Source organism: Haliotis rufescens, unplaced genomic scaffold (genome assembly GCF_023055435.1).
Source record: "Haliotis rufescens isolate VD_foot unplaced genomic scaffold, xgHalRufe1.0.p SCAF_13, whole genome shotgun sequence".
Taxonomy (NCBI): domain Eukaryota; kingdom Metazoa; phylum Mollusca; class Gastropoda; order Lepetellida; family Haliotidae; genus Haliotis; species Haliotis rufescens.
The window spans coordinates 25,494,696-25,519,325 of NW_025963813.1; the positions used below are offsets into that span (position 1 = coordinate 25,494,696).

Below are 24,630 nucleotides of genomic sequence, written 5' to 3' on the forward strand. Positions count from 1 at the left end.
TTCTCAGGCTCACCCTGTAAACCCAACTCAGCTGCAATGTCGGCATTAATGTAAGACTTTGTGCTCGCATCATCCAACAAAGCGTTTACTGTAATGGTCCTAGTCCCATTTTTCAATACCACTGGAACAGTGCGAAGAGCCATCAAAGTGTTTGACGTCGGTGGCATTGTTGCATGAGACGTTTCAGTTTGATCACGTTTTTGAGATTTTGATTTTTCTGCATCGTGACCCAAATTTACCACTGACTCATCAACTTGTGGTTTAGCTTTAGCTCTGTTTTGGTAGGTACGCGAAGTCTTGTCAATGAACTCATTCTTTCCAGAGTTTCCATTATGCAATAGTCTGTTGTGGGTCCTTGAACAACCTGATATACCACACAGCCTATTTTGACGACAGCTGTTACCAAGATGATTGCCCCTAAGACAACGAAAACAAAGCTTCAATCTTTTGGCTTCGTTCCATCTATCAGAAACAAGCATACCTTTGAAAAGTTTGCAGTTCCAAATGTCATGCTCTTTAGCACATACACCACAGATACTAACATCACTAACAAATGTGCTAGACATTTTCTGTTTTGCCTGTGATCTCTTACCTGGTGTAGTCAATCCATGTACTGATTCCTTTGCAACAATCTGAAATTCTGATTCTAACATTATCCATTCTCTGAGAGTCTCTACTGACTCCTGTCTGTCCCTTTCATACACCCACCTTTGATATTGAGCGACCATAAGTTCAGTCATCTTTTTCAACAAAGTGGCATAAAGCAGGCCATTACCCAACTCCTCTACCCTGTCAGATTCTCTGATGTTTGTGACTGCAACATCCAAAATATCCGCAAATTTCTCTAGATCCTGAACATGGCCTTCACGAATTGGTTTGAAATTACTAATTTCCTCATTTTGGATTGCAATCTGCCACCTCTTCCCACCAAACTTTCTTTCAAGACGTTTTAGTGCAACATCAAAAGCTACTGAGCTGTGGCCTAAAGACTGAATTGATTTCAACGCTTCGCCCGAGAGATATTGGCGTAATTGCAACAACTTGAACTCAGGTGTGGCTGGGGACTGATCTATGCAAGTCATAAAAGCTGCCTTCCAACTTTAATATGTTTTTATATCACCTGAGAAAACAGGTATCGACACACGTTTCAACTGTGTCCACATGTCGTTCCCTATGGCCTTATTATCAGACTTACCTGGGCATTTTGTCCTACTAACATGCAATGCTAGCTCATCCTTCTGACCATGATTGTGTCCTTCAGAGACCAAATGTTCACGGTCGGCTACTTCAGATTGCTGCGGAGATACAACACTTTGTTGTTTAATTTGGGATCTTTTTGGTATGCTATATAGCCTGCCTAACCTTCTACTGGACACAGAGCTATTTCCTGATCTGTTAGACCCTGATCTGCTTTGCAGATATTCCTTTACAGATTCAAGAGCTAAGTTATTTTCCTCCTCCAAACTATCTATTTCTTGATCCAACTTTTTAATATTAACATGTTCTTCCAGTTTAACATAAACCCTTGAAAGCTCTATCATAACATCCATTGCTTTCACAAAATGATCATTCATTTGATCGACACGATCCCTTACCTCTTTCCGTGATGGTTGATCCTGACTTTCTATCAAAGTAGTAAGCTTATTCCTAGCTTTTGTACAACTAGATTTGGCTGCTGCCTTTTGTTGTTTCAACACACGAACTCGTTCTTCCATCTCCAAGAGAGATCCAGTTTCCGACATAGCTGCTCTACACTGGCTATCTATTCCAGTTTCAGACATAGTTGGTCTAAGCTGTCTATCTAATATCTAAATACAATTCTAATAAAGCTTTCAGTTCAAATGGAAATGTAACAGAAAACCACGCTCTGCTACTATTGTTGCGCAGTGGAATTTTAACTATTAACCAAAGTGACGGATGTACGTCCTATCGCGACATCTCAAACCAAAGTGACGAACATGCGTCCCATCGAGCCGAACTATCAAACCAAATTGACTGATGTACGTCCTATCGCGACGACATCTCAAGCCAAAGTGACGTAAACTCTTTCATCCCTGGCTGCCCCAGAGTTATGTCCCTTGAAACACTGCAGTCCCTGACACTGACAAGGCCTGCACACTGGCCTCCCTGGCAGTATTATTGGAAAATCACACTATCATTTTTGATGCACTTTTTCTACCAGAAACTTGCTTTTAATATACATTTATCATATACCATTGTAAAGAGGATTAAGTATACTGTAATATTCTTTGTTGTTATTGTCTCTAACCTTTGTTATTTTCTAATTACAGTTGTTTACAAGTGAAATAAAACTTGAAAACACTGAAAAAATGATAACAGACAATGAATTTTGGCTCAAATTGTATTAAAAATCACAAAAATAAATCACAGATGCAAGGTAAACATAACACGGTGGTCTTGTCATCTTGGACGGCACAGGTAATCCCAGGTGTTACAGGTAAATTCTCTTCATGCACATCTGTTTACAACACTTGGTACCGACTTTGTTTTCTATACTGATGTCACATATTACTTATGATACACTTACAGCCTCTTAGGTAAACTTGTTAACACAGGTAAACTTGTTACGCAGGTAAACTTGTTAACACAGGTAAAAACACAAATATCAGATTTATTTTGTTCTTTTTCAGGATTTGAAACAAAAATTAAGTATTTAAGTAATTAAATAGTAATTTATCACATTACCTGAACATTGGAACCACAGCTACTATAAGAATGACATCACAGGGAAGATATCACAGATTGATCTGAAAGGAGGGAAAGATTGTAACAGGACAGAAAGATCGTAAATTCAAGTTCTGCAAATATACAAGTTGTGATAACATATTTACAATACACTGCTATTTACAATTGCATAATAAGTTAAATCAGTACTTGATTAAATCAATTAATAAATAAATAATTATTACAGTTACTAAAATTTAAATTAAGATGTAAAAAACAAGAAAAAGAACATGAATATGGAAATAAATTTTATTCAAATTGAGCGAAATACAAGGACATACGACAAACCGGCAAACTACAATTCGGATTGCGATCAGAAAAATAAATTTTTAAAAAAAGAAAGAGATACGTCATGCCACTCACCTTTGTTGTTGTTGTGATCGCTCGTTCACGTGTAGGCTGCATTCTCATTCGTCACCCTGATAATCTGTTCAAACACAGAATCATTGTAAAACAGTTGGAAAAAATCAATAGCATGACTCTTCACTCACCGTGTCAATAAGTATTCTTGAGTCCAGTCGCCTCTTCAAAATCCCTCATGTCTCCACCGTTGTGGTCACTCTGCCACTCCCATTCTTGAAAGTTGGCGGGGGGTGGGGGGGGGGGGGGAGACACCTCATCGAATTTATCGGGCAGCCGGGTACTGGGACATGGTTTTTGCTAAAAAAAATCGGGCAGTCGGGGCGAAAGGGTTAACTCAATCAATTCCGATCTCCTCGCTCCGCACGTGCTCGGACAGCCTGTGCCATGCAATACTTTTTTCCGCGAAGCAAGATGCGTTTCCGTTATCTGTTCCCTCTTTGGCATGTCTTCAAACCAACAGGTTTAGTGGATTTTAGAGCATCATACAGTGATTAAGAGTCAGTGATACAGGTCAATGTCATTCTGTTGTGTTTCTCACCACTCAGTTCTCCAAACAACATTGATAGGTACACTCCTGTATCAATAAGTTTCCAAGTTTCACCAGCCAGTGTGCTTCGCACCACCCGACGAATCTTCTTCGAGTTCCAACATAAAGGTGTCACCTTTCCTGTACTGCCTGTGAGGAAAATCATGTGTCCACCCTGTGTGCCTCCATCGGGCAGGTTTCCTAACGAAGCATCACTGAAAACTACAAGTGAAAGTTCCTTTCCTACATTCTGAAATTTCAAGTTGACATGTTCTGACTTAATCTTCCTAATAATCTTGTTTGCTGTCAAAAGATGTTCAACTTTGGCATCCTTCACACATGCTGCTAGTCGGCAAGCATCAAATATAACATCAGGACGACTCTGTTTAGCTATCCACAGTATTTGTCCTATCTTGCTTCTCAATATCGTTCAGGGGTAAAGATTTCTGAGCGGATCTAGATTTATCAATCTGGACAAAGTTAAGGCTTTCTGCATATTTCTGTTGATGTAAGAAAATGTGTCCGTCCTGGTAAGGTAAGTTCATTCCCAAGTATTGAAAAGCTTGGTTTTCTTCTTTTCCTACCTTGAAGTATGATCTCACAGATTCCATTACATTTGATCTGAATTCTGCAGATCCACCTCAAATAAAGTCATCAACATGACATGCCAAAATTCCAACAGTTTCTTGATCTTGTCCTTCCCAGAAAAATACTGCTGGGTCAACTCTCAATACCTTAGCTCCTAGTTTTAACATGACTGACTTGACCTTCTGATACCAATGTAGTGATGCATCACTTAGTCCATAGACACACTTCTGAAGATGCCAGAGTTTTCCAGGTATGTTTGCTTCTTTTGGAGGTCTAATGTATGCGTCTCTCTTCATCTCTTCACCTTGAAGAAACGCAGTTTTAATATCCATTGAATGAGGTTTCCATTTTTTCTGACAAAATACTGCCAAGATAAGTTTCAGCAATTCTTTAGCACATGTTGGGGAATCTTTTTGAATGTCCGTATTCTCACCTTCTTCAAAACCTCGGGCAACTAACCTTGCCTTAGGTATTATTTTCTCTGGTGTTTCTTTAAGTGTACAGACCCACATGGTTGACACACATCTTTGCCCATCATCGACAACTTCTTTGTAAACTCCATTTTTGTCCCCCGCCGCGCGAAAGCGCGAAGCGGGGGATATAGTATTCACGACCGTCCGTCCGTCCGTCCGTACGTCCGTCCGTCCGTACGTCCCACCTGTTTGTTGCCGCGATATCTCAAGAACTAAACACTGGATTGTCTTCATATTTGGAACTATGGTGTATATACAGACTCCGCAGACACCAGTCGGTTTTGGTGACCTTGACCCCATTTTCAAGGTCACAGCAGGCATATCTGCTTTTGGAGTTGGAAAACGGTGTTGCCGCGATATCTCAAGAACTAAACACTGGATTGTCTTCATATTTGGAACTATGGTGTATATACAGACTCCGCAGACACCAGTCGGTTTTGGTGACCTTGATCCCATTTTCAAGGTCACAGCAGACAAAACTGCTTTTAGAGTTGGAAAACGGTGTTGCCGCGATATCTCAAGAACTAAACACTGGATTGTCTTCATATTTGGAACTATGGTGTATATACAGACACTGCAGACACCAGTCGGTTTTGGTGACCTTGATCCCATTTTCAAGGTAACAGCAGACAAATCTGCTTTTAGAGTTGGAAAACGGTGTTGCCGCGATATCTCAAGAACTAAACACTGGATTGTCTTCATATTTGGAACTATGGTGTATATACAGACTCCGCAGACACCAGTCGGTTTTGGTGACCTTGATCCCATTTTAAAGGTCACAGCAGGCAAATCTGCTTTTGGAGTTGGAAAACGGTGTTGCAGCGATATCTCAAGAACTAAACACTGGATTGTCTTCATATTTGGAACTATGGTGTATATACAGACACCGCAGACACCAGTCGGTTTTGGTGACCTTGACCCCATTGTCAAGGTCACAGCAGGCAAATCTGCTTTTGGAGTTAGAAAACGGTGTTGCCGCGATATCTCAAGAACTAATCGCTGGATTGTCTTCATATTTGGTAGTATGGTGTACAGGCGGGGGATATTTCGTCACTCTGTGACAAAAACTTGTTCTTCCAGTTATCAAGTTCAGTTAGCTTGGGTTTAGTCCATGAAACATCTTCTGTCATCATGATGTTTTCCTCCATGATTTCACAGGGGATGATCCGCTAATCTTCTACACTGGACAAATCAACTGACTGACTTATACCTTGCATTTCAGAATTCGTGAATTCTAAGTTGTACCAGCTCCTGTTTTTGCCTGTTGCCTTTTCTGCTCTGCTAAGAACTTTCGCACAGACTTGATCTCCAGTGTCTTGATGTATAAAGTTCATCAAGTGCTTTGACAAGAATTTTCAAACCCGTTTTGGAATTCAAGTCTTTCACATCAATTGCCACTGCTTTTGCCCTTGCTTGTCCCGTAAGTGATCCCAGTGAGACTGTGAGTGCCTGTTTTTCCTCTACAACCTCGGTCATGTGACACCATATTTCAAGTTCGTTTTTCCACGTCTCATATTCCATCTCATTTGTCAAAGTCAGGGGATTCTTGTAACCATGTGCCATATTGCTAGTCCCGTTTTCCCGCAACCACGCTCTGCTACCAATGTTAATTACCTTTATGGCCCTTTCCACTGTTGGCCCTGGTTAGTCCTTCTCTCACTCAACACACCACTGACAGTTCATGTCAAATCCCCGCCATGCGTAAACACGCTGCTTCCTCTCTGATTTTTCCCATCTACCCCTCAGCTTCCGCTCACGCATGCGCACACGTAGTCAAGTTCAGAGGTCACTTCCAGTACACTCAAATGTAAATATACCACACAATGTGGTTAGGACTGACATGTTATCATCAGTGCCCCACACCCCAGTAGGTTGCAGTTAGCTGTAATGTGTCGATGATAATGACCATATGATGGAGAAATTGTATGTTGCTTTAGGCTTCATGTCTGCATTCAACTTTGGGCATGCTCGACATTGTTGCAAAAAAGCAACCAAAGGTGTTTATACGTCGCTGTTATATCGTAACATAGCTTTTAATGTCCCTTTTTATTTTACATTAATGCCAATAATGCATGGTTTTGGTAGGATATGTTGTACTTACTGAGTGATAATGTTGGAATCACTAGAATACCTTATTACTGTGGTGATACCACACATGTATATTTGTTACCATATGGTAACAATAAGAATATCTCACTGAGAATATTCAGTCAACACACCCCATGATCCAATTTCTATTCAAAATGGCTAATGATTCTAGTAAACCTGTCTTCATACAGATGTTTGCCATTGTAAAAATGTGTAAACGTCATAAAACTAATTCTTAAAACTATTTATTCATAAGTCAGGTCAGGAATTCTTGCTCTATTCATTCAACCTGTGTTAAGGTGGTTTATACTTACAGTAGGCAATGAACCGAGACGTTGCTGCTGCCGCTCTGCAGACTTTGTGAAGATCTGAGCTTTGATTGGATGATGAGTCTGTGTTGTATGATTATTCAAAGCTTGCCAAGGACACATGGTACCTGAGTTGACTGTCTAATGTTTGATGTGGGCAGGTTACTATGGTACCCAAGTTGACTGTCTAATGTTTGACGTGGGCAGGTTACTATGGTACCCAAGTTGACTGTCTAATGTTTGATGTGGGCAGGTTACTATGGTACCCAAGTTGACTGTCTAATGTTTGATGTGGGCAGGTTACTATGGTACCCAAGTTGACTGTCTAATGTTTGATGTGGACAGGTTACTATGGTACCCAAGTTGACTGTCTAATGTTTGATGTGGGCAGGTTACTATGGTACCCAAGTTGACTGTCTAATGTTTGATGTGGACAGGTTACTATGGTACCTGAGTTGACTGTCTAATGTTTGATGTGGGCAGGTTACTATGGTACCCAAGTTGACTGTCTAATGTTTGATGTGGGCAGGTTACTATGGTACCCAAGTTGACTGTCTAATGTTTGATGTGGACAGGTTACTATGGTACCCAAGTTGACTGTCTAATGTTTGATGTGGGCAGGTTACTATGGTACCCAAGTTGACTGTCTAATGTTTGATGTGGACAGGTTACTATGGTACCCAAGTTGACTGTCTAATGTTTGATGTGGGCAGGATACTATGGTACCCAAGTTGACTGTCTAATGTTTGATGTGGGCAGGTTACTATGGTACCCAAGTTGACTGTCTAATGTTTGATGTGGGCAGGTTACTATGGTACCCAAGTTGACTGTCTAATGTTTGATGTGGGCAGGATACTATGGTACCCAAGTTGACTGTCTAATGTTTGATGTGGGCAGGTTACTATGGTACCCAAGTTGACTGTCTAATGTTTGATGTGGGCAGGTTACTATGCATGGCGCAATCGTGAACGGGGAAGCTGGTACATTGAGGCCATTGTGCAGATCTTCATGAGGCACGCGAAGAATGAGGACATCTGTACCATGCTGAACCGGGTGAGTAGTACGACTAGGGGAGCAGCTTGTTGTTTGTTGTGTGGTTGTTGTTTAATGCTGCGGCCTGTAAATAATCAGCTCGGCTCAGAGAATCCAGTGATTAATATCATGAGCATGTGTGACTTATGTAGGTCCTAGTAAATATACTCACAGCCAAAAGAAATGTGAACCGTAGAAACATATAGAGAATTATAAAGACGAGATGTTTCCAATGTGTTGCTTAATGACAAAAGTTACATACAAACCGTCAAATGTTACCATAGTGTCTTTATTCTTATCACGATATGGTGCACGAGATTTCCAAACTGTACACACTTTTCCTGGGGGTGACAATTGGTGCATCTCGAGTCATGGATCTATGACGTCACATGTGACGCGCTCTGATATCTCGTGAATATAAGTAATTCTTCCTATATTAACCAACATGTATGGTATTCGTGTGAGTATAGATCTAGTGACTAACTTGCTGTGGTTCTGTGGTTCAGTGCCTAACGTTGGTTGTTCAGTGCAAGTGGGCCTGCATTACCATGAATAACTTGTTGAATGTTGAATATGAAGATGAGACTAATTACTTTCAGGTGAACCACCTGGTGTCAAGGAAGGTGTCCCGTTGTCCACAGATTGACATGGACCGCATGACACAGATGTCGGAGTACAAGAGCACCCTCCGGAAGCCACACCTTTTCTTCTTCCCCGGCATCGGCAGTGGATAAGTTTAATCAGAATGTAGACAAGACATGTTGTGGCCCCCACTGCTGCGTGTACTAGACTACTAGTACTGTGCTGGGTTGGAGTGTCTAGGGGAGAGTGCCTTGGCTCAAGACCCAGTATGATGATATATATTGTGCAGATGGGTTGGAGTGTCTAGGGGAGTGCCTTGGCTCAAGACCCAGTATGATAATATATTGTACAGATGGGTTGGAGTGTCTAGGGGAGTGCCTTGGCTCAAGACCCAGTATGATAATATATTGTACAGATGGGTTGGAGTGTCTAGGGGAGTGCTTTGGCTCAAGACCCAGTATGATGATATATATTGTGCAGATGGGTTGGAGTGTCTAGGGGAGCGTCTAGGGGAGTGCCTTGGCTCAAGACCCAGTATGATAATGGCAGGATACCTTTGCAGCAACTGAAAGAAATGCAGTGTGATATTTTACATCCAGTTCATTGCCTGTTATCTGAAAGTATGGTGTGGACTAACAACGGGGTTTACAGCAATTGCTGACAGGTGCTTTGTGTGTGTTTGACAGTTTTATCTTGGATCTGAATTTTAGGTTATGAAATCATTTTGAATCTGTTTTACACAAACTTGTTTTACATGCTTCATTTAAGTCATATCAAGATGATATTTGGTGCTTACAACTTACACAAAATCATTCTGCCATCTTCACATGTTCATTAACATTATTACTGTATGACAGCCCTAAGCATATTTCATCTTTGTTGTGGTGGCTGTAGATGGCTGGTGTATGTTTGGTGTCCATGGTCAGCTATCAGTCTCCATCAGCCCCCAAGTCAGCTCACAGTGTTGCTGGTGTCTCCTGTTAGCATGTGGTTTCAGAATATTTAGTTTTTGTTAAGAAATCAAAGTACCCTGTATGTTTCAGATTTTGTGGTCAGTTTTCCTATTGGTTATCTATACTGAACAAAAACAGTTTGAGATCATTAAAATATTTTGGGGGATATTTTTTTGAAGACCCTATGTATACAAGTCCCGAGGTTTGTCATAACGTGTAGAGGTCAGTTTGTATGAATGTACAAGTGATCTGCAACTGACCTTATGGAGCAGCAATTTGCAGCAATATGGTGCATGACTGGTAGAATAGAAAACAACAACTGTGCCATGACTGGAACACTTGGTACAAGAATGCCTCTTCTTTCTCAGTATATGAACACAGTGTGTCCTAATGTACACACCCTTGACTTTGTCAAGTTGAGAAACTAATCAAAATGCTGCTGCTGTTGTACCCATCAGCTGTTGGCTGTGTAATAAATAATGTAGGAGATATTGATGAAATGCTACTTGACACAGTTCCCAGAATGTCCAGATTGGTCTCAGGTATCTCAGTTACCTCCCTTATGCAGATCACTGACTAACATCTATTTTAAGAAAACATTTAAAGGACAATGTCTTTTTTAACATTTATCATGATTTAGTTGTATTTGTTTGTTTTATCCATTGCTGTTTTCTATTAGTTTTATCCATAGTTTTAGCGTTTTACATGTGTATGTGTTTCAGAATTGTGTGTAGTGTACTGTGGTGTGAGTCAGTTCACCTCGACTATCCATTGTATTATATCTCAGTTCTGTGAAGGTAAATACCCTATGTCCAGTTACTATGGAGGTGATCTTGCTGTCTCAAAACTTCTACCAGGTAAGCACCAGCTTGACCCAAGTCCCTGCCTCATCAATCAACAACCATTCTAAATGACTCTCCTGTATGAAAGTTTGGCTTAGAGCTATTCAAAATATATATTCAAAATTGGGACCTTGTACAAGCGAACAATCAATATTTTCAATCAAATCAGAATATTGTTGGCTTGAAAAGATGTCCATGTGTGTCCCATCAGGCATTCCGAGATGAGGTGAAAGAACTTTGTAATTTAATGGAACATCTATTCTCAGCATGATGCCATTCAAACCACACTATTTATCACGTTATGTATCATATTATTTATCAAGATAGAATGGAGATATTATTTGCTGGATAAACACAGTTGACATAAAAGTGATCAAATCCTCTTAGCATTGTAAATGGGAGTGTGTTGTATCAGTCATTCATTGGTTAGTTGCACTCATTCTTTGGGTCCTGTAAGGATTACTGAAGCCATAATGTCCCACACGAGGTACAGTACCCCTTGTTATGCCCACTCTGTGTCTCACCCTGTCCATATCCTGCTATATGCAAGGGAGGGAATCAACCTATATCTATCCTGGTATGAGGGGTGTTCAATAAGTTTTGCAACTTCAATATAAGACCAAGTCGCAGAATATCTTTTGCACTTTTATTTTTCAATATAATCTCCATTCATCTCAATACACTTATTCCATTTGTCCTTAAGCTTTTACTACCACTTTTATAGAAATCCGCAGATTGGCCCTCTAACCATGCCTCTGTGGCAGCCTTTATGTCCTTGTCATCCTGGAAGCGTCTTCCACGTAGGGCAGATTTCATTTGCCGGAACAGGAAATAGTCACTGGGGGAACAAGAAACATTTTGCGTGTGACATATTTAATATGTTGGTAAGCATTCGCCATTATGATCCATCATAATTAATTACCACGATAATATAGTGGGGCATCACGCTATACATCTCCTGGTATATGTATACAAGGGAGGGCATCACGCTAGACATCTGGTATATTCAAGGGAGGGCATCACGCTAGACATCTGGTATATTCAAGGGAGGGCATCACGCTATACATCTGGTATATGTATACAAGGGAGGGCATCACGCTAGACATCTGGTATATTCAAGGGAGGGCATCACCCTATACATCTGGTATATTCAAGGGAGGGCATCACGCTATACATCTGGTATATTCAAGGGAGGGCATCACGCTATACATCTGGTATATGTATACAAGGGAGGGCATCACGCTATACATCTGGTATATGTATACAAGGGAGGGCATCATGCTAGACATCTGGTATATTCAAGGGAGGGCATCACGCTCTACATCTGGTATATGTATACAAGGGAGGGCATCACGCTCTACATCTGGTATATGTATACAAGGGAGGGCATCACGCTATACATCTGGTATATGTATACAAGGGAGGGCATCACGCTATACATCTGGTATATTCAAGGGAGGGCATCACGCAATACATCTGGTATATGTATACAGGGGAGGGCATCACGCTATACATCTGGTATATGTATACAAGGGAGGGCATCACGCTATACATCTGGTATATGTATACAAGGGAGGGCATCATGCTAGACATCTGGTATATGTATACAAGGGAGGGCATCACGCTAGACATCTGGTATATTCAAGGGAGGGCATCACGCTATACATCTGGTATATGTATACAAGGGAGGGCATCACGCTCTACATCTGGTATATGTATACAAGGGAGGGCATCACGCTATACATCTGGTATATGTATACAAGGGAGGGCATCACGCTAGACATCTGGTATATTCAAGGGAGGGCATCACGCTATACATCTGGTATATGTATACAAGGGAGGGCATCACGCTAGACATCTGGTATATTCAAGGGAGGGCATCACGCTAGACATCTGGTATATGTATACAAGGGAGGGCATCACGCTATACATCTGGTATATGTATACAAGGGAGGGCATCACGCTATACATCTGGTATATGTATACAAGGGAGGGCATCACGCTATACATCTGGTATATTCAAGGGAGGGCATCACGCTATACATCTGGTATATGTATACAAGGGAGGGCATCACGCTATACATCTGGTATATGTATACAAGGGAGGGCATCACGCTAGACATCTGGTATATTCAAGGGAGGGCATCACGCTATACATCTGGTATATTCAAGGGAGGGCATCACGCTAGACATCTGGTATATTCAAGGGAGGGCATCACGCTATACATCTGGTATATTCAAGGGAGGGCATCATGCTATACATCTGGTATATGTATACAAGGGAGGGCATCACGCTATACATCTGGTATATGTATACAAGGGAGGGCATCACGCTATACATCTGGTATATTCAAGGGAGGGCATCATGCTATACATCTGGTATATGTATACAAGGGAGGGCATCACGCTATACATCTGGTATATGTATACAAGGGAGGGCATCACGCTAGACATCTGGTATATGTATACAAGGGAGGGCATCACGCTATACATCTGGTATATGTATACAAGGGAGGGCATCACGCTAGACATCTGGTATATGTATACAAGGGAGGGCATCACGCTATACATCTGGTATATGTATACAAGGGAGGGCATCACGCTAGACATCTGGTATATGTATACAAGGGAGGGCATCACGCTATACATCTGGTATATGTATACAAGGGAGGGCATCACGCTAGACATCTGGTATATGTATACAAGGGAGGGCATCACGCTAGACATCTAGTATATGTATACAAGGGAGGGCATCACGCTATACATCTGGTATATGTATACAAGGGAGGGCATCACGCTAGACATCTGGTATATGTATACAAGGGAGGGCATCACGCTAGACATCTGGTATATGTATACAAGGGAGGGCATCACGCTAGACATCTGGTATATGTATACAAGGGAGGGCATCACGCTATACATCTGGTATATGTATACAAGGGAGGGCATCACGCTAGACATCTGGTATATGTATACAAGGGAGGGCATCACGCTAGACATCTGGTATATGTATACAAGGGAGCATCACGCTAGACATCTAGTATATGTATACAAGGGAGGGCATCACGCTATACATCTGGTATATGTATACAAGGGAGGGCATCACGCTAGACATCTGGTATATGTATACAAGGGAGGGCATCACGCTAGACATCTGGTATATGTATACAAGGGAGGGCATCACGCTAGACATCTGGTATATGTATACAAGGGAGGGCATCACGCTAGACATCTGGTATATGTATACAAGGGAGGGCAGGTCAGGGTGTTGTGGAGAAGTACATTCATTCTCTGTCTGGGTATGTTCTGGCTGTCCTTGCTGTTGAGACATTAGTTTTGTTACCTGATCCTGCAGATTTAACTGTGACATTCCTGTCTGCTGTTATTTAGTTGTGGTTGGTGGAGCTATTAGAATGTTACAATTATTATTGTTGCTTTGTATTTGCATTGTTTCAGTACCAGAATCATGAGCATGACCCAGCACCGCTGAGGAGTTACATGGGTTAATATATATACCGACTCATTCTGTAGAGTTGAATTATTTCAGCATTTTTACAACTGACAGTGAAACCTTGAGAGTATTTGCATGGAGAGTTTCTGGTTATAAACAACGAATCTGACAGTACTTGACCCACTGGGAGCTTTACTTACTGCCAATAAAGATCAGTGGTGATGCTGAAGTGAATGATGATTGTGGCTCATTTCAATGTAGGGTATTGTACAGGTAGTTTTCTTGGACTGTTATTACACACAACCTGTGACAGGAAGCCTTGAAGACGCCACTAGGAGCATGACATGCTGCCTGTTTGCTAGGGATGTCGTATGTCACGATATCGATGTATTGGTATCGATGTATTGGTAAATGTTGAATATGGATGACGTTTCAATACAATTTTCTTAATGTTGATACTAAATAAATAATTCACTGCCACAGAAATATTGACATTTATTAAGATTTCCATGGTTAAGATGGACAATGAGAAGGCAGAAAATTTAATTTGAAACATTTAATGGATCGTCCTAGTTCATAATTAGCATTGAACTTGCAGGTCCATGCAGGTAATTTCTATCTATACCCATACAGAATAAATAATTTTATCATTAATCAGTATTGTGATACTTTTGAGTGATAGGATTGGCCCAGTCACCTAAAGAGCCGCAGTTTGCTGTGCAGAGTTGCATTCTTTGGGCATGCCCATAACCTATGATCGTGGGTTGGAATCCAGAATCACCCTGATTCGTTTGTCAGCACCATGCCTGTACTGAACTGTCCAGTCACTGACACCCCTAGTTCATGCAGCCATCAATTGATGTCTTCTGATAGTACATTTTGAGGCCATTCAATACTTGATTCAGTTACAATGGTCTGTCCGGAGATATCTGTGTCATTGTAACAGGATGATCATCAGCTACACAAGTCTTGCTGTAGATGCACCATCCAGTATTCAAGTGTTCCTGCTGCTACAGTCTTAATGGCAGACTCAGTGGCTGTGCTACAGTCTTAATGGCAGACTCAGTGGCTGTGCTACAGTCTTAATGGCAGACTCAGTGGCCTTGCTATTATTGGCTGAAACCATGTTTTATATCCATACAACATCTATGTGTAATAATAGAAACACCTTTCCTGAAGAGAACCTAATCGGTAATGATTTAAGTAGGTGTGAACAGGACAGTGAGAAGAAATTATAAATTGTTTATATGAAACATGTATTGTTTGTGAAAGTTTATTTACACATTTTAATGAAATGTATAGTTAAAAACGTTTTTGATGCCAAAGTTACAAGCGTGATATTGCCCTGTATATGAAGAGTATTATCATATCTGTAGATATAGTAACATCAAGACTGTCCTGAATATAGGGATGTGTATCCAGTTAAGATGTCAGACATTCTAAGTCTTGCAATATGTGTGTATTCCTTATCATATGCCAAATATGGTAATGAATGTAACATAGTTAAAGAGAAATGATGCAGACAGATGACCAGTTGAATGAGCAGCCTGACCATTGTGCTGATTCTGAGGAGGGATGGTGCTCCACGAGGTGCTGTCCACTGTCGGCAGACTCGGGGCATAGCTTGCAGACGTCACACCATGTTAGTTGTTTGCCCTACACGCTGGACAGTACATTAACTTTGAAGCTATTGCTGAAGTTTGGAGGTTATTCAGTTGAATCTGAAGACACCTCTCACATTTGTTTATCAAGTAAAAGATGTTATTGGGTTAATATTATTGTGTTCATCACACCTCTAGTACAAGAACGCTGACATTAGGGATCCAACATATTCAAGGTGGTTGGGGATTTGGGGGAGGGGGAGAATTTCTACCAGGTGTGTGTGTGTGTTGACCAGCTGTCTGCCGGATTAGCTGCTGTAACTGTATCTCTGTGCTGCTCCCTAAAAGTGATTTTGTATTTTGACTTGTCGCTACACAGAGCTATGGACTGTGCCATGTTTTTTTCTAAATAGATCTCTGCTCCAAATCTGCATCACACTTTATGTGCTTCAGCAAAGTGTATGCGTCACGATCTTAACGACAAATACAACAATTCATTTCCTAAGACACTTGCCATCACAAATGAGGATATACTAAATGGTTCAACAATATATTTACTTATCAAGTTGAAAACCAGACTGGTAAAGACTTTTTAGTCGCTAGTGGGTCTAAAAATCTGTATTTTTTTATGATTCCAACCTGATAAGTATGGTACATAGAAATTTGCATAATCGAAAAAACAAGTACACATCTTTGAAGCCAAGTGTTTTATGAAGCAAATCTTGTTGCAGTTTTTGTAGGATCATGTACATTATGGCAGGGTTATGAGGGCAGTATGTTCCAAATTGTGAGTCTGTTTGGAAAACACTATGGAACAGCCCTGTAGTGACAAGACAAATCAAGGAGGCAGCACAGAGATACAGTAGCCACAGCTATCTTTTAGTGTTCACCTGCTGTGTTGCAGGGGTGTGCGTGTTGACAGGTGTGTTCCAGGGGTGCGTGTTGACAGCTGTGTTCCAGGGGTGCGTGTTGACCAGCTGTGTTCCAGTTGTGTGCGTGTTGACCTGCTGTGTTCCAGTTGTGTGCGTGTTGACCAGCTGTGTTCCAGGTGTGTGCGTGTTGACCAGCTGTGTTCCAGTTGTGTGCGTGTTGACCAGCTGTGTTCCAGGGTTGCTTGTTGACCAGCTGTGGTCCAGTTGTGTGTGTTGACCAGCTGTGTTCCAGGCATGTGCGTGTTGACCTGCTGTGTTCCAGGTGTGTGCGTGTTGACCTGCTGTGTTCAGTTGTGTGTGTGTGTTGACCTGCTGTGTTCCAGTTGTATGCGTGTTGACCAGCTGTGTTCCAGTTCTGTGCGTGTTGACCAGCTGTTTTCCCGGTGTGTGCGTGTTGACCTGCTGTGTTCCAGGTGTGTGTGTATTGACCAGCTGGGTTCCAGGTTTGTGTGTTGATAAGGTGTGTTCCTGGTTTGTTCCTGGTGTGTGTGTTGACCTGGTGTGTGTGTTGACTGTCTGTCCGTCAGGTGCATGTGTTGACCAGGTGTGTGTGTGTGTGTTGACCAGGTGTGTGTGTGTTGACAGGTTTATTCCAGGTGTGTGTGTGTGTGTTGACTGTCTGGCAGGTGCATGTGTTGACCAGGTGTCTGCCAGGTGCATGTGTTGACCAGGTGTGTCTGCCAGGTTTGTGTGTGTTGACAGGTTTGTTCCAGGTGTGTGTTGACTGTCTGTCTGCCAGGTGCATGTGCTGACTATGTGTGTCTGTTGACAAGGTGTGTGTGTGTGTGTGTGTGTGTGTGTTTGTTGATCAGCTGTATGCTGTTGGATGGCAGCTGGATTTTGCTCTCTTTTCTAAACATTCCATTTTCACTGCCAGAGGTGATTGTGTCTCGCATTATTTTACATAAATGTATCAATAAACGTAATACTCTTAATAGCTTTATTGTCTTTGAGTAATTGTTTTGGATGGTTGGCATTGTTTATTTGTTTGTTTAACACAGCACTCAGCATTATTCCAGCTTTAAGACGGCGGTCTGTAGGTAATTGAGTCTGGACCAGATATTTCAGTGATTGATATCATGAGCATTAATCCACGCAATTGGAATACGATGACATGCATCAACCAAGTCAGCGAGCCCGATAACCCGGTCCCGTTAGCCGCCTCTTATGACAATCATAGTCGCCTTTTACGGCAAGCATGGCTTGCTGAAGACCTATTCTAACCAGGATCTTCACAGGTAGTTTAACGTTGAGGAATCAGTTGTCTATCAGTTTATGCATTGTCTGATTCAGACTGAGAAATCACTTCATAGATCCATTTCCTGGATGCCCAAAAGATAGAGTTATAGAATTCACACAATATTCCAGCTATAGGACGAGTCTGGACCAGACAATCCAATGATTCATATTATGAGCAACGACCCACAGCCCCCATAATGTAACTGAAATACTGATAAAAAGTTTAGTTAAATACATAGGACAATTATTACACACACTATTAATTACTTCCTGTCGGGATTCCTGGTCAGATCAGGTCCGAAGTACCTCGTACATGCGAGAGCCGGCTCAAATTGAGATGGGGGTGATGGGGCTCTGTGGTTTTGCAGAATGCGTGTCATGGTTACCTGTGGAGATATATGTTTGTTTGACGCCGCACTCAGCAATGTTCCAGCTATATGACGGTGGTCTAAAAATCGAATTTGGACCATACAATCCTCTGACTGACATCATGAGCATCGATCTAAGCAATGGGGATACGAAGACATGAGTCAACAAAGTCAGCGATGCTGACCACCCGATCCGTTAGTCGCCTCTTACGACCAGCTCTAACCCGGATCATCACGGGTCGAACATAATACTATTGTATAGACTATATCAGTGCTGATCATTTCCCCCCATTTCAACAACAATGCATTGAGGGTATGTGTGGAAACTTCAGTATGTGAATTCAAATAATGTATGTAATATATTTGAGAGAAATGCAACCTGTGCGCGAGGAGAGAACGCTCCAACCACTAGCCCACATTGTGGGAGTGATACATCACTATGAACTGTTCAGGATGCATGCTGCGACCTTAAATCACAACACAATATTTCTTCCACATCGCTCCACTGTGAAACACTCACTTTCTGCGTGCTGGCCGTTAGAAGCGACGAAATGAATCGGGTGGTCAGACTCGGTGATTTGGTTGATTGCGTGTACTCGTACCCAAATGGCGTGGTTCGTTGCTCACAATATTGATCACTGGATTTTCTGGTCCATATTCGAATATTTATAGACCGCCCTCATATAGCGGGACTACTGCTGAGCGTGGCGAAACGAACAAACAGGTCATGTTGAATTTATTCTGAAAAAAAGCTCCCTAGTCCTCACCCATGGCATATCCAAACACCCGTCGTGCACTGCATCCCATATGAAGAAAATAGATGAAAGACTAATACATACTTTGGTCACAAAATCACAGAATAGAATTCATATTATATATAACATACATTAATCTTCTATTGACGTCCCAAGGTAGATATGTTATTACTGTTATCCTATTATCCCTTCTTCTCTCCTCCCCCCCCCCCCCCGGTTTACTGACGACTTGGCTGCAAGGCGCTGTTTGACGCTGTCATGCTGGTAATACGCCACGTCTGTTAATGGCTCGCTCAGTAATCCCCCTTCGTCTTCTGGCTCTACCATATTGATTACGACCAAATTCAAAGAGATAGCACCTTGCGGGAATGGGAAAACATGCCGTGATACTTCAATGTCACGATAAACAACAATCAAAAATAAAGTTTACAAGCAATTACCGATTTCCTTTCACTGTTGTTTACCCCGCAGAACATTTGTATCCATGGTGCTTTAAACACCACGTGCAATTATGGTGTCCGCGTGCCTATTGCTAATGCTGAATAATTCCTTTTACAATCTGTTTATTATAATAATAAGAAATGTTCACATGAACGTATTTATCCGTAATATACAATCTAGAAAAGGGTGGGATCTATCATACCGGTATACCTTCCGCGAGGGAATCTTATAGATTTATTAGATTAGGACGGTTAAGGATTTGATGACGTCATAGTTTCTATAGCAACCACAAAAAGCCACAATGACTTCATACAGCGACCAAGACAAGCTAGGGCGCTGAGGTTTTTCCATTTCTGATGAACCTGATTCCTACTCTTGCCCAAATTGTAAGCTGCGTTTTTTATTTGTTCTCCTAATCTCGCTTACTCCAATCCGCTTTGGAGAGATCAAATAGCACAGGGTCCAAATCCGGAATGTTGTTCCAGAAGCATCCATGTTCGATTGTGTCTCGCCAGAATGTATTTCGTGTTGTCGATATCGCTGTGTCATACGGAAATGGACAGGTCGCATCACACGTGCTTAGTATAGGATATAGATTATGGCAGAGCTGTGACGTCTGTATTGCGTGGAGATCATCATCGTCAGCAGCAGCAGCAGCAGCAGCAGCAGCAGCAGCATACAGGTGATGTCAACATATAATGAAGTTTTCGGGAAGTTGTCGAAAGTGGTGAAGATGAAGACTTGCATCAGTTCGGGCTTTCCTCCCACATTAAGCAGACACACGTGATATAACTGAAATACTGTTCAAAGCGGCGTTATCATACACATCACTAACACATCTACATGTACACCCATGTAACGACACTAACACAAGTATGTGTACACCTATGTAACGACACTAACACAAGTATGTGTACACCCATGTAACGACACTAACACAAGTATGTGTACACCCATGTAACGACACTAACACAAGTATGTGTACACCTATGTAACGACACTAACACAAGTATGTGTACACCTATGTAACGATACTAACACAAGTATGTGTACACCTATGTAACGATACTAACACAAGTATGTGTACACCTACGTAACGACACTAACACAAGTATGTGTACACCTATGTAACGACACTAACACAAGTATGTGTACACCCATGTAACGACACTAACACAAGTATGTGTACACCTATGTAACGACACTAACACAAGTATGTGTACACCTATGTAACGACACTAACACAAGTATGTGTACACCCATGTAACGACACTAACACAAGTATGTGTACACCCATGTAACGACACTAACACAAGTATGTGTACACCTATGTAACGATACTAACACAAGTATGTGTACACCTATGTAACGACACTAACACAAGTATGTGTACACCTATGTAACGATACTAACACAAGTATGTGTACACCTATGTAACGACAGTAACACAAATATGTGTACACCTATGTAACGACACTAACACAAGTATGTGTACACCTATGTAACGATACTAACACAAGTATGTGTACACCTATGTAACGATACTAACACAAGTATGTGTACACCTATGTAACGACACTAACACAAGTATGTGTACACCTATGTAACGACACTAACACAAGTATGTGTACACCCATGTAACGACACTAACACAAGTATGTGTACACCTATGTAACGACACTAACACAAGTATGTGTACACCTATGTAACGACACTAACACAAGTATGTGTACACCTATGTAACGACACTAACACAAGTATGTGTACACCCATGTAACGACACTAACACAAGTATGTGTACACCCATGTAACGACACTAACACAAGTATGTGTACACCTATGTAACGATACTAACACAAGTATGTGTACACCTATGTAACGACACTAACACAAGTATGTGTACACCTATGTAACGATACTAACACAAGTATGTGTACACCTATGTAACGACAGTAACACAAGTATGTGTACACCTATGTAACGATACTAACACAAGTATGTGTACACCCATGTAACGACACTAACACAAGTATGTGTACACCTATGTAACGACACTAACACAAGTATGTGTACACCTATGTAACGATACTAACACAAGTATGTGTACACCCATGTAACGACACTAACACAAGTATGTGTACACCTATGTAACGACACTAACACAAGTATGTGTACACCTATGTAACGACACTAACACAAGTATGTGTACACCTATGTAACGACACTAACACAAGTATGTGTACACCTATGTAACGATACTAACACAAGTATGTGTACACCTATGTAACGACACTAACACAAGTATGTGTACACCTATGTAACGACACTAACACAAGTATGTGTACACCTATGTAACGATACTAACACAAGTATGTGTACACCTATGTAACGACACTAACACAAGTATGTGTACACCTATGTAACGGCTCTAACACAAGTATGTGTACACCCATGTAGCCACACTAACACAAGTATGTGTACACCTATATAACGACACTATACTATATATCTGTACACCCATTTAACGTCCTGTTCTCGGCCAGCCCTGTGATGCTCCTTTACAGCGCCCTACGAGTCCTATTTCACCACCAGGCCTGTGATGCTCCTTTATAGCGCCCTACGAGTCCTATTTTACCGCCAGGCCTGTGATGCTCCTTTATAGCGCCCTACGAGTCCTATTTTACCGCCAGGCCTGTGATGCTCCTTTATAGCGCCCTACGAGTCCCGTTTTCCGCCAGGCCTGTGATATATCTGGTGAAATATCTGGTTTTGTAGCTGTAGCTGTCACAAATATCTAATCTCGATACAAAATCCCAGGCCAAGCCTCCCCCCACCCCAATCATCCCACACAAGGGCACCAGTTTCCCCCTCTGGCAATAGGCTCACATTTTTTCTTTGGGTGTCTATACACCAAGAGTAGTCGAAACGTAAAAATATACACCGATATTAATATTAATGTCAGTTTGTTGTATGTCCATGGTGAGCTAACCTGGCTACAAGTACTGCTATAAGTGATGAGCGTATCGATGTCGGGGTATCGCACTCTTTGCACTTGATTTTTTCAAACAGGCCTGTGATGCTCTTTTATAGCGCCAAACGTGTCCTATTTTCCACCAGGCCTGTGATGCGCCTTTACAGCGCCCTACGAGTCCTGTTTTCAGCCAGGCCTTTGATGCTCCTTTACAGCGCCAAACGTGTCCTATTTTCCACCAGGCCTAGAGGCGGTCGGGTAGCCTAGTGGTTAAAGCGTTCGCTCGTCAAGCCGAAGACCCGGGTTCGATTTCCGACATGGGTACAATGTGTGAAGCCGATTTCTGGTGTCCCCCGCCGTGATATTGCTGGAATATTGCTAAAAGCGGCGTAAAACCATACTCACTCACTCCACCAGGCCTGTGATGCTCCTTTACAGCGCCAAACGTGTCCTGTTCTCCACCAGTCCCGTGTTGCTCCTTCAAAACGCTCTACGTGACCTGCTTTCCGCCAGGCCTTTGATGCTCCTTTACAGCGCCAAACGTGTCCTATTTTACCGCCAGGCCTGTGATGCTCCTTTATAGCGCCCTACGAGTCCCGTTTTTCCGCCAGGCCTGTGATGCTCCTTTACAGCGCCAAACGTGTCCTGATCTCCGCCAAATATCTGGTTTTGTAGCTGTAGCTGACACAAATATCTAATCTCGATACAAAATCCCAGGCCAAGCCTCCCCCCACCCCCATCATCCCACACAAGGGCACCAGTTTCCCCCTCTGGCAATAGGCTCACATTTTTTCTTTGGGTGTCTATACACCAAGAGTAGTCGAAACCTAAAAATATACACCGATATTAATATTAATGTCAGTTTGTTGTATGTCCATGGTGAGCTAACCTGGCCACAAGTACTGCCATAAGTGATGAGCGTATCGATGTCGGGGTATCGCACTCTTTGCCATTGATCGGACCAGGAACTGACGACTGGACAAGTCTAATCCGACAACGTCATACCTTCTGTACACACCTTCGTCTGGGCCAGTTATATATTCATACAGGAGTTGTCGCATTTGGACAGAAAAGGTCATGTGTATGGACTAGTTAACTATTCATAGGTATTCAGTTATAGTGAGGAGGCATGGGAAATGTTTGCAGTTGCCTTGCTTCTAATCCAGTGCTATTGTGAGATTCAAAATCTTTGATAGACGCAAAGAAAGCATAATACGCATGGCTAGATTCGAGGTGCTTATGATAGTATCGACCGTTCTTCATGTTATGGAAAGTTCGGTGAAAACCACTGAGATATATTTTAAGGACATCGACATGTATACATGTTGACAAACAAACGATTGATCGGCCAGTAAACGTGTGGTGAAAACCTTCTCGTACTACGGGAGAGAGAACACCTTCATCACTACCCTTCCAATAGCCTAGCCATATCATTGTCAAACAGCATCACTTGGCTTCGTTGTTGAAAGCCCTGCCTTCATCAATAATGAACACATCCAACCCATCACAATTTCGTATGAGTTAATAGTCTCCACATTTTAGTAATAGGCTTTATGTGCACGCTCCTGCTTGGTAGTGACATCCGATGACGTTCAAGGACTTCATCCTGCGATGTTTGAACTTTGAACGATAGAGTATTACCAATGGGCAAATTACTTGTTTGTTTTGCTTCCAAAAACAAATGATTGGCTCCCTCTTTCAGAGAACAAAAGTGCACGTGCTGAATCTCTGACTGAAAACCTATTCTGACAAACATCCCAGCCCCACTCCACAATAGTACATGGTTATGGTCGGTATCTAGATGCAAACACACGATTCTAGACTCAAGTTTGCAATTATATACAGCTCATTGGTCAACATCCTTCCGAATAGTACCAACATGGCGTACAGGCTTTGGAATAAGACCAACAGAAGATGTACAGGCTTAGGAATGACACCAACAGACGATGTGCAGGCTAAGGAATGACATCAACAGATGATGTAAAGGCTTAGGAATGACACCAACAGACGGTGTACAGGTTTAGAAATGATACCAACAGACGATGTGCATACTTTGGAATGACACAAACACACGATTTGCAGGCTTATGAATGATACCAACAGACGATGTACAGGTTTAGGAATGATACCAACAGACGATGTGCATACTTTGGAATGACACAAACACACGATGTGGAGGCTTAGGAATGACACCAACAGACGGTGTACAGGCTAAGGAATGACATCAACAGACGATGTACAGGCTTAGGAATGACACCAACAGACGATGTACAGGCTTATGAATGACATCAACAGATGATGTGGAGGCTTAGGAATGACATCAAGAGACCGTGTACAGGCTTGGGAATGACACAAACAGACGATGTACAGGC

The 24,630-nt window shown here is 41.9% G+C and overlaps 2 protein-coding genes across 4 annotated transcripts in view; both read left to right on the forward strand.

The window, feature by feature from the left end:
* LOC124110783 (caspase-2-like) overlaps positions 1 to 17,425 on the forward strand; it is a 32,967-nt gene extending 15,542 nt beyond the window's left edge. For all 3 annotated transcript variants that reach the window (XM_046470196.2, XM_046470197.2, XM_046470195.2), the window contains 2 exons: positions 8,035 to 8,144; positions 8,723 to 17,425. In XM_046470196.2, coding sequence (XP_046326152.2) covers positions 8,035 to 8,144; positions 8,723 to 8,857 — 245 coding nt within the window. In that variant the 3' untranslated portion in view covers positions 8,858 to 17,425. The remainder of the gene's footprint in view (positions 1 to 8,034; positions 8,145 to 8,722) is intronic.
* On the forward strand, positions 11,461 to 17,425 carry LOC125378622. Its single transcript, XM_048394345.1, has 4 exons — positions 11,461 to 11,476; positions 11,547 to 12,282; positions 12,318 to 12,361; positions 12,397 to 17,425. Exons 1-4 carry the CDS (start codon positions 11,466 to 11,468, stop codon positions 12,617 to 12,619), a joined length of 1,014 nt encoding a protein of 337 aa, XP_048250302.1. The 5' UTR covers positions 11,461 to 11,465; the 3' UTR covers positions 12,620 to 17,425.
* Positions 17,426 to 24,630: the final 7,205 nt, after the last annotated feature.

Coding starts and splice junctions, on each gene's coding strand:
- LOC125378622 (XM_048394345.1), top strand. Junction 12,283..12,317: donor GGGAGGGCATCACGCTAGAC/ATCTGGTATATT, acceptor ATCACGCTATAC/ATCTGGTATATGTATACAAG. Junction 12,362..12,396: donor GGCATCACGCTAGACATCTG/GTATATTCAAGG, acceptor GCTAGACATCTG/GTATATGTATACAAGGGAGG.